We start from the raw sequence: 11,425 nt of genomic DNA, 5'->3' as shown, positions 1-11,425 counted from the left end.
TAGAAAGGCTTAGGAACCCTCTGCTCATCACCACCCCTGGAGGGGTTATGACAGCAAAGTATTATAGTCCTGCCGTCCCTATAGAAATTCAGGGGATTCCTTTTCCCTCGGATCTGATTCTGCTAGACACCAAGAACTTGGACGTGATCCTTGGGATGAATTGGTTGGCTCAATTCCAAGGAGTAGTGGATTGCGCGAGACGCACTGTCACTCTGTACCAAGGGCCGGAACAACCGGTTGTTTTCTTTGCACCCCCAACCTCTGTCAGTAGTTCAGAACTGCATCAGATTGGACTGTCAGAAATCCCCATCGTTGTCGCATCCCAAATCGACTCTAAAATCTATCCTCGAAATTGTGCAAAGAATAATTAAAATTCATGTGAAAGCCTCCAACAATTAAAATGTGCAAAGATAAAAGTCAAATGAGGCTTGGAGGATTTTTGTATATTTCCTAAAAGCCTAAAATGCGTAAATAAATTTTAGTGGAATTTTCAGAGCACAAATAATAATTGAAAAGAAATAAACAAAGTGGAAAAGGTTTATAAAAAAAGAAAATCCTAAAAAGTCCTCTTTTCCCCCCCCTTCCCTCTTGGGCCGGCTCGGCCCACTTCTCCCTCCCTCTCTCTCTCTCCTCCCCCGCGGCCCATCGGCCTCCCCGCGCGCGCGCGCCGCTGACAGGCGGGCCCGCCCGCCGCTCTCGCTGACGGGTGGAGCCCACCTGTCATCGCCTTCCTCCCGCCGCGCCCGCCGCCGCGCCCGTGCCCTAGCACCGCCGCCGCCGCGGATTGCGCCGCATCCCGCCGTCCCCGCGCGCATTAAAGAGAGGGGAATCACTCCCCGTGATTCCCTCTCCCGTTTCCCCCGTATTCCCCTCTCTCTCTCCCTCGGATTCGTCCGATTTCCTTCCCGCATTCATCGCCGGCGCATCTATGGCGGCCGAAATCTCCGCGACCGATTCCTCCCTCTCCGGCCGCTCTTTCCTTCCCCCGGCGCTATTTAAACGTTGCCCGAGCTCCGCTCTTCCGTTTCCGCCGCTCGCCGCTCGCTCTCGCCGTCGGATTCGTGCTCGCGCCGTGCTCCGCTCTCTCCGCCATCGCCGCCGAGCTCCGTTCCGCCGCCGCCGCCGCTCCGGACTTCCTCCTAACTCGGCGACACCTCCGTCCGCTTCGCCGTGTTGCCGCCGACCCCGTCCGCCGCCCCGCTTCGCCCGTCGACTGCCGGAGCGCCGTCGTCCTCGTCGTCCCGACCCGCGCCGCCGTCTTCCTCCGCTCCGGCCGCCGTTCTCGTCGTCGTCGTTGTCCCGGGGTGAGCCGAGGACCGCCGTTCGCCTTCCCCCTTCCCTCCTCTCTCTCGGGCGCCGCTCCGCCGCGCCGGTGGTCGCCGGCGGTGACCATCGGGGCGCGGGCGCGTCCCCCTCCCGTCGGCCGTGCCGGCGAGGCCGCCCTCGGGCGCGCCCTCGCGGCTGCCAAGTGGGCCCGGCCGTCAGCCGCCCGCGCCCGCGGGTGCGGCTGACGCGCGGGACCCACGGCGCCGACCGCCGCCAGCCGCGTGCGCCCGGTCCACCGTGGACCGTGGGGCTGACGCGTGGGCCCCACTTCCCGTGGACCCGGTCCGCTCGCCCGCTCCCTCGGCTGACGCAATAAATAGGATTTTTAATTGAAAATTAAATGAAGAAATTCGCAAATATCCATTTAAAGAGCATATAAACTTCAAATGGCCATATCTTGGCCATTTGAACTCGGAATTGGACCGTTCAAGTCTCTAATTTTTCCTTAAGATGTAAAGAACCCATTTTTGTGCTTTGTTTCTGCTGTTATGTGGAGTTATTTAGTGTTAAAGCCTTTTTCTTTTCCGTTGGTCGTGTAGACGCTGCAGCTTCGGAAGATCCGCTCTTCGTGGAAGTCGAAGCCGTCGATTGGGAAAACGAGCAAGGCAAGACACATCATCTTGATCATATTGAATCCCAGTTTATAAAATTATGTTGATTTAAATTATTGCATTATCGCTTTATTTAAATTCCCGCGTTATCACTGTTTTATTTAGCCATGCCTATTTACCTTTGTTATGACCTTATTATTATTGTTATTGTTATTATTATTACCTTGTTCACCCTAGGCAAACAAAACCCCAACTAGTGGACACTCTACTCGTGGTATCACTAGTATGATTTTAGGTAGATGCTTCGCTTTTAATTAGGTAACATTAGGTGGTTTTACAACTATAGACTTTGGGAGATATTCATATCACTTGGACACTTTGGAATTGTTGGATTATTGTGGAATTGGCTTCACACCGCCCCCTCTATTCAAAACCCCCCTAAAATGGTTTTAGGCTGGGCTCGGGGTGCATGGTTTTGATGGTAGCACCTCGGCCGTTTAAGGACCGGTCTTCGGGCCTCTGTTGCAAAGCACTACCGTACTTCCACTTGTCTAATGGGTAAGGCTTAGTTTGTGACTCAGTCTAGTCATAAACAAAAGTACACGGATTGGAGATGGATGAAGTCGGGCGTCGATGGACATTCTCCAGGGCAAATGAAGGCTACACGAGCTGCGGCCCGGTAGTCGAGATGTCATACGGCAGAGGGTTGGTGCCCTGCTGCTAGGGGCTCAGTTCTGCCTGCCTGTCCCGGGTATCCCGGCCGTAGGTGGGATTGGGTCGGTACTCTTGTCTAAGGCTAGGATGGGTTGGAAACTATGTCACGTCTTCCGTCCGTATACCGTGGTGGTATGTGGCACGTGGTAACACGTGAGGAAGATGTGTCTTGTGGGTAAAGATGTACACCTCTGATCAGAGTATAATCTATTCGAATAGCCGAGCCCTCGGTTATGGGCAAGCCGAGCAATGTACACAAGTTAGTGTTTTAATTCTTAAAACTTGCTTAACAACTAAAATATGGAATGGTTGGCCTGGGTTGGCTTGGGACGAGCTGGGACCCAGGTCGGGTTGCCAGTTCGGTCCGAATCATCGTAGGCCTTGGGTTAAGGCAGGTTCGTGAGGGTTCACGGCCTTGATTAATAATATTGTATAGTTCTAAGATCGTGCTTACAAAATAGCCCTGAGCAACTAAATGTCTTTAAGTGCTGTTTACTGCAACCCTAACCCCTCTATGTTATGATTCCCTTGTACTCCCTTGCATTTATTCTGCATTTGTGGGTGTGTCTTGTTGAGTACGGTGGTTGTACTCAGTCTTGCTTAATTTTCCCAAGCCCAGATGAGGAGTTCCTTGAAGATGAAGGCTTTGGTGTCTAGCTCGTGCCTGCCGTCAAGCGCCTGTGGTCGTCGCCCTAGTCTTCCGCTGTCTCTCGTTTGTCTTTGTGTGCTGGGCCTTCGCTGCCCGTGTAATAATTCTATTTACGCTTCCGCTTGTTATACTCTGAATTGTATCAACTTTTGGTGTACCTTGCCTCCTGGGACAAGGATTAATGCACGCACGTAAGGAATGCCCGTTGGGTTATTTCCGGTCGTGACAAGTTGGTATCAGAGCCTCCCTTGACCCTAGGACGAGCCGTAGATCCCAAGCCTTAGCTATATTTTCAAAAATAAAAATCCTTTATTATTTGTGAAAACCCGCTATTCTCTCTTTGTCTTGCTGCTTCATTTATCGTCAAAATCTGACCTTTGAAAATGTGGCTTTTCTTTTTGTTTTTGCTTGTAGATGGCCGGCAGCGTCACCCGTCGTGGTTTGCACATGACTGGCTTCGTCTTGGAGCTGCGAGGCATGTGCGTGGTCTTGGGATATCCACATGGAGTGGATTACCAGGCCAGGCCGCTTCCGGATCAGGAGGGAGACGACGCAGAGCCCCACGCTGCGTGGGAGGTCACAACAGTGATCCTCTCCGGCTCTCCCGAGCAGACTTCGCTGGCAGTCACCGCGGGTGGGGATTCCTTCCCCGCCGCTTGCCAGAACGCCGCTCTCCTCGCCATCGGCACCCTTCACCGGCGCTACTGTCACGCCCTGAAGTTCCCCTCCGTTGCTCTAAATTCATAAAATAAATCGTCCGAAGAAATTGTTTAATTTAACCTAGAGAGAAACCCTAAAGTAATAAATGCAAATAATAATCGGAATCGGCATGTGGAATTTTTCTTGGATTCTACATGTCAAAATATGCTAACAGGATTTTTAGTGGAATTTTCAGAGCCTTGGAAATAATTTTAACCAATTAAAATAAGCAAAGTGCAATATTAAATCCCTGGGAAAATCCTTTTTTTTCCTTTTTATCTTTCCTTTTTCCCCCTCTTTTTCCTCCTTTGGGCCGCCGGCCCATCTCTCCCGCCCCCTCCCGAAGTCCAGGTCGCCTCCCCCTCACTCCCTCGGGCGCTGACAGGTGGGGCCCACCTGTCAGCCCTTTCCCTAACCTCCGGCCGCCCACGCCCGCGCCAACCGCCGTCGAAACCGCCGCCCACGCCGCCGCGTATCCCGCTGCTCTCGCGCCCACTCCGCCCGTGCCGCACGCCCACGTCGCCGCTCACCTCCCGCTAGCTCGCGCGCCCGCAAACGGCGGGGGATTTGCTCTTTTCCCCACTCTCTCTCTCCTCCTCCACCTCCTCCACTACTCCGGCGAAATTGCGCCGTTCCCGGCCACGACTCGCCGCCCCCTCCTATTTAAGCACGCCCGCACCTTCCTCTCTCTTTTTCCTTTCTCGGCCGAGCCCTCCCGAGCTCTCCATCGCTCCCGCGCCTCTCATCCCGCCCTCCGCCGCTCGCCGCCAAGCTCCGGCCGCACTCCGCCACCGCTAGAGCCGTCGCCGCACTGCGCTGTCGACGCCGCCGGGTTCGCAAGCTTGTGCGCCACCCCGTCCGCCGTTTCCCCGGTCAATCTCGCCGCCGGAGCTTGCTTCTCCTCGCGCGCCGGTGAGTACCCCCATGGACGCCGCCTTCGACCGGCGAATCCGCTCGCCGTTAACCACCCCTCTCCCTCTAATCCCTCCCATCTTGTTCCCTAGGAGGTCTCGGAGCTCGTCCGCCTATCGTCGCCGTTCCCCGGTCGCTCGCCGTCGCCGTTCGCCGTCGTCTTCCCCCCCACACCGGCCAACTCGCGGTGAGGCGCCCTCCCCCTCTTTTCCCCTTTCTCTCCCTCCTAGCGCCGTGCCGGGCCGAGCCACCGCTGCGGCTGTGTGCCGCCGCCTTCGCGCCGCCGTCATCCGCCGCCGCTTTCCGCGCCTCCGGTTGCCGTCGCCGGCGACCGTGCGTGCGCGCCACCGCCCTCGCCATAACCGGTCGGCCGGTTTGAGGCCGAGCCGAGCCGACCGGGCGTCTCCTCCTCCCCATGAGCCGCCGCTCGGTGGGGCCCGCTTGCCAGCCGCCCCTCTCTCTCCTTGAGTCACTGACCCGCGGGTCCCGCGTGTCGGCGCCACCCCTCCTTGTGCTGACGTCAGCCCTGGGGCAATATTGCGCAATAAATTGATTAAGGGTTTTTCTTTTATAGTAATAAACACATATAATCTTCTAAAAATCATAACTAATTCATCCGAGCTCCGTTTAAATCCATTCAAGTCTCAGTAAATTCATAAAAATGTGTAGAATCCATTAAAAATGGCTTTGTTATCTGTTTCAGTAGTCTTATAGCATGTTTTGCTTGTGTGCTTTGTTTGTCGCGTAGATTTCGGCCGTTTCGTCGATCCGCAGTTTCTCGAAGACGTTGCTGTGGTTCCATCAGTGCGAGAGCAAGGCAAGTCATACATTGCAATTGATCATATTGTACCTAATTTACAAATGTCCCGCATTTCTATTAAATATTGCATTGTTTTACAATATCATGTGGGATGGGTCCTATTACTCAGCTATATGTTGTTTCCCTTATGCCATTGATAACTTGGGTATTAAAATGACTAGATGTTGGTTTAGGAGATGCTTAGCCATGCTTAGTTCAACTAGTGCACAAAAGGGGACCACATTAAAGCATAGACTTGATTATTGGCAATAGCTCTGGATTAGTGCCACCGCAATGGTGTTGGCTAATTAAAATACACTACATGGTGGGCTGTGGGTGCATGGTTTTGCTAGACGTGCCCATGGCGATTAAGGACCGGTTCGCGGGATGCCCTGGAAGAATTTATCGTACTTACCACAAGCCAGCGTGGGCAACGGCTGGGCTTGTAGTGTAGCTTTTCTCTAGCCGACGTACCCAGGCGAGGGTGGGCGTGATGGAGTTGGGTCGGCCGGGGTGTCCGGTTGATCGGCTGCCGGATTCACCGCGGCACGAAAGGGGGGCTGCCCGTTGCCTGCTGGGGACGGGGGCGAACCCTAAGGTGTGGTGCGATCGGTTAGAGGGGGTTATGCGAAGGGTCCTGTCACGGCCTCTTTCCGGTATGTCGTGGTGGCATGTCGGCGCACGGGAACGTGTCGTGGGGCTGTGTCTTGTGGGTACAGTTGTACACCTCTGATCAGAGTAAAACTATTCGAATAGCCGTGCCCGCGGTTATGGGCGGTCGACCAGATTCACCGTGATTAGTTTCACCCTAGTTAGCTTTTGGAACTGGTTAGTTCAGGTGGTGGTTTGGGCCTGTTGCAACGTGGTGTAATGTTGGACAGTGATTGGTTAATATGGATTAATTACTACAACTGTTTTACTGCTTTCAACTACTGCTTTGAAATGCCGGCTTTATGCAAAAGAACCTTTAGCCTCCCTTGGATATATCTTGCATCATACCTCCTCTTCCGGTGTGACTTGCTGAGTACAGTGGGTAGTACTCAGTCTTGCTCTCTTTTCCCCCACACCAGAGTTGAAGTCCTTCTCAGTTGAAGATGTCTCGGAGAGGTTGGTTTCGTCGCTGCCGTCAAGGATTGCCTGTGGAGTGGAGTCGCCCGCTGCCGAAGTCAAGCTTTCCGGTTTAGCTCGCTTTTATCTTTTCCGCTGCATTTGTAATCTTTTCTATTTTTGTAAGACGTGGATCTGTATGTCAACAATTGTCGTTTGTGTACCCTGGCTGGTCCTGGACAGGGATTTTATGCACATACAGCTTAGAAATTCTGGTTTGAGAATTTCTGGGCGTGACAGCTACCCGGACGAGTTGCAGCACTCGCCCTACCGCTACCACCCTCGTCGCGGAGGAGCCCGCGACCACGCCACCTTCCGAGACGCCAGCTCGGAGGATGACGCTACCGTCGTGCATCTGGCACGCATGGTGGAGGCGTACGACGCGGCTCGTATCGACTTCCACCAGATGGTGCGTCGTGGCATGGTGGAGAACAACCTGAAGATCCTGGAGCTGCGTCAGGAGAACCTGCAGCTCAAGAAGGACCTCGACGCGTTGGAGGCGCAGCTGCATCAGCTCAAGATCGCCCAGGGAGAGGACAGCCGTCCCAAGCGTCGCCGCGTCTGCCGCAGCCAGAAGATCACCGCCCGCAAGAGCACCTCCAGGCCCGAGCTTGTTCGTCAGTCCCTGGCGTGGACCTGCTTCGTCGAGACCCCTCGTGCCGAGCCTGCGCCCGTGGTTCCCCAGGAGGGGGAAGCCTCCGGCGTTGGTAGCTCGGAGGGTGCGCTGTTGCTCACCTTCCGCCCTGGCCCGTCGCAGCGGTAGACGAGCAGTTAGTAGGCCTGCGCGTGTGTTCTTTCTCGTTTATCTTCTTGTTGAGTCGTGTGGGGCATGGTTACGCCGGTGTGTGGTGTAACTATGTCGGAGCCTGTCTTATTTTATTTGCCTAAGCAACTTGAACATTAATGAACCAATTTAATAGCAGTGATAAATTTAAGAATAATGGTAGTCGTGGGTGGTTAGTTTTAATTGTTAGCTCCTTCTCTGTTTGCTGGTTCTGTGTGGGGTTTTCAGATGGTGACGACCAGGAGAAATGTTAACACCGGTGAAGGCAACCAACCCGAAGGCAGCAACCCCAACCCCCAAGGCAACCCACCTCCACCACCACCACCAGACACCAACGCCATTCTCACCCAGATCCTCGCCCAACAAGCCAACATGATGACTGCTTTCCTCCACCACCTCCAAAATCCGCCACAACAGAATGCTCCACCACCCCCTCCCCAACACTCCAAACTCGCCGAATTCCTCCGCATCCGCCCACCCACCTTCTCTAGCTCCAACAATCCCGTAGATGCGTTGGATTGGTTGCATGCCGTGGGGAAGAAGCTAGACACGGTGCAGTGCAGCGACGAAGAGAAAGTCCTCTTCGCCGCCCACCAGCTGCAGGGGCCCGCATCTCTCTGGTGGGACCACTTCCAGGCTACGCAGCCAGAGGGGCAGCCGATCACTTGGGCTCGCTTCACCGCCGCTTTCCGGAGAACCCATGTGCCCGCTGGAGTCGTGGCTCTTAAGAAAAGGGAATTCCGGGAGTTGAAGCAAGGCAACCGCTCCGTGATGGAGTATTTGCATGAGTTCAACAATCTAGCCCGTTACGCTCCGGAGGATGTGCGGGAAGATGAGGAGAAACAAGAGAAGTTCCTGGCAGGAATGGACCCCGAGCTGTCCGTTCGTCTAGTCTCTGGGGACTACCCAGACTTCCAACGTCTGGTGGACAAGAGCATCCGCTTGGAAGCCAAGCACAAGGAGCTGGAATCGCACAAGCGCCGCTTGGCGAACTTCCGCAATCAGCAGGGTGCTAACCAGAGGGTCCGCTACACCAATCCCTATCCAGGGGGATCCTCCTCGCAGCAGCAACAACAGCAGCAGCAACCTCGCCCAGCGCCCCAACCTCAATTCGTGGTGCGCGTCCCACAGCCGCAGCAGCAGCAGAATCAGCAAGGGACTCGTGCGCCCCGTCCTCCTACGCCAGCTGTGCAGCCCGTTCAAGGCCGCAGGGACGCTCAAGGTCAGCAGCGTCTGTGCTTCAACTGCTTCGAGCCCGGACACTTTGCGGATAAATGCCCGAAGCCAAGGCGTCAGCAAGGCCAAGCGCCTCCCCGCCCCAACAACGGCGGGAAGGATGTCATTCGGGGCCGTGTGAATCATGTGACGGCCGAGGACGTGCTGACAACTCCAGACGTCATCGTTGGTACGTTCCTCGTCCATTCCATCCCTGCTACAATTTTGTTCGACTTTGGAGCTTCCCACTCGTTTATATCTGTGCCATTCGTGGGGAGAAATCAGTTGGGGGTAGAAAGGCTTAGAAACCCTCTGCTCATCACCACTCCTGGAGGGGTTATGACAGCAAAGTATTATAGCCCTGCCGTCCCTATAGAAATTCAGGGGATTCCTTTTCCCTCGGACCTGATTCTTCTAGACACAAAGAACTTGGATGTGATCCTTGGGATGAATTGGTTGGCCCAATTCCAAGGGGTAGTGGATTGCGCGAGGCGCACTGTCACTCTGTACCGAGGACCAGAACAACCGGTTGTTTTCTTTGCACCCCCAACCTCTGTCAGAAGTTCAGAACTTCATCAGATAGAACTGTCAGAAATCCCCATAGTCAGAGAGTTCGGAGACGTGTTTCCGGAAGAACTACCTGGTATGCCGCCCAAGCGAGAGATTGAGTTCCGGATAGATCTTGCTCCAGGAACCACTCCTCTGTACAAGCGACCCTACCGTATGGCAGCAAATGAACTGGCCGAAGTTAAGAAACAGTTGGAAGAGTTGAAAGAAAAGGGGTACATACGTCCGAGTACTTCCCCATGGGGTGCTCCTGTGATTTTTGTGGAGAAGAAAGACAAAACGAAGAGGATGTGCGTTGACTACAGAGCTCTCAATGAAGTCACCATCAAAAACAAGTACCCTCTTCCCCGGATCGATGATCTGTTCGATCAGCTTAAAGGTGCCACTGTATTCTCCAAGATTGATCTTCGTTCCGGATATCACCAATTACGTATTCGCGAAGAAGATATTCCGAAGACCGCATTCACTACGCGATATGGACTGTATGAATTCACGGTGATGTCGTTCGGCTTAACCAATGCTCCTGCCTTCTTCATGAACTTGATGAACAAAGTGTTCATGGAATACTTGGACAAGTTTGTTGTGGTTTTCATTGATGACATTCTGATATACTCACAATCAGAGGAAGACCATCAGCACCATCTCCGTCTGGTGTTGGGAAAGTTGCGGGAACATCAATTGTATGCCAAGCTTAGCAAGTGTGAGTTCTGGTTGTCCGAAGTCAAATTCTTGGGGCACGTGATATCTGCTAAAGGAGTTGCTGTGGACCCCGAAACAGTGACCGCCGTCACCGATTGGAAGCAACCCAAGACAGTCACTCAGATTCGCAGTTTCTTGGGTTTGGCAGGATACTACCGGAGGTTCATCGAGAACTTCTCCAAAATCGCTCGACCCATGACACAGTTGTTGAAGAAAGAAGAGAAATTTGTGTGGAGCCCGCAATGCGAGAAGGCGTTCCAAACTCTCAAAGAAAAGCTGGTTTCCTCGCCAGTGTTAATCTTGCCGGATACTCGCAAGGATTTCATGGTGTATTGTGATGCTTCGCGCCAAGGATTGGGGTGCGTGCTCATGCAGGACGGTCATGTGGTAGCCTATGCTTCACGTCAGCTACGACCTCATGAGGGCAACTACTGTCGCGACCGGGAAAATTGCCTTTTCCCGAACGCTAGTGTATTAATCCCCGTCCCAGGAAAAGCCGGGGTACACCACACAAACATGATATAAAAGACACATCTTTATTATATCGATAATATTTACATTATTACAAAGGCGCTTCAGGCCTGACAATCAAAAATAAACAGCAGCGGACTAGCGGGCCTACGGCTCCATCTTCACAGGCGCTCAACTGGGGTATAAGCCAGGACTCCACCTAAGACATCTTCTCCAAAGCTTCTCTTACTGAAGAGGGGAAGGATTGAGCAAGAATGAGTACAACCACAGTACTCAGCAAGCCACACCGGCAGATGCATGATTAATGCAAGGGGGGTACAAGGGGATAATAATAGGGGTTAGGTTTTGCAGTAAACAGCATTTAAAAGTCACTTAGTTGCCCAAAGCCATTTTGTAAAGACGATTCTAGAGCTACACAGTATTATTAAACAAGGCCGTGAACCCTCACGAACCTGCCTTAACCCAAGGCCTACGATGATTTGGACCGAACTGGCAACCCGACCTGGGTTCCAGCTCGTCCCAAGCCAACCCAGGCCAACCATTCCAAATTTTAGTTGTTGAGCAAATTTTAAGAATTAAAACACTGACTTGGGTACATTGCTAGGCTTGCCCATATCCGAGGGCTCGGCTATTCGAATAGATTTACTCTGATCAGAGGTGTACATCTTTACCCACAAGACACATCTTTACTCCGCATTCCATGGCCTTGGAACCCGTCGTAAAGATGTGACATAGTTTCCAACCCATCCTAGCCTTAGACAAGAGTACCGACCCAATCCTACCTACGGCCGGGATACCCGGGACAGGCAGGCAGAACTGAGCCCCTAGCATTGGGCACCAACCCTCTGCCGTATGACATCTCGACTACCGGGCCGCAGCTCGTGTAGCCTTCATTTGCCCTGGAGAATGTCCATCGACGCCCAACTTCATCC

At 53.4% G+C, this 11,425-nt stretch overlaps 1 protein-coding gene across 1 annotated transcript; it reads left to right on the top strand.

The window, feature by feature from the left end:
• Positions 1 to 9,776: 9,776 nt before the first annotated feature.
• LOC136351879 (uncharacterized mitochondrial protein AtMg00860-like) lies at positions 9,777 to 10,673 on the top strand (the record flags this gene model as incomplete). Its single annotated transcript, XM_066304329.1, has 1 exon — positions 9,777 to 10,673. A coding segment is annotated over one exon (771 nt), but the record flags the coding sequence as incomplete, so codon positions are not given.
• Positions 10,674 to 11,425: the final 752 nt, after the last annotated feature.

Source organism: Oryza sativa, chromosome 9 (genome assembly GCF_034140825.1).
Source record: "Oryza sativa Japonica Group chromosome 9, ASM3414082v1".
Lineage (NCBI taxonomy): Eukaryota > Viridiplantae > Streptophyta > Magnoliopsida > Poales > Poaceae > Oryza > Oryza sativa.
This window is presented reverse-complemented; position numbering and strand designations above follow the sequence as displayed.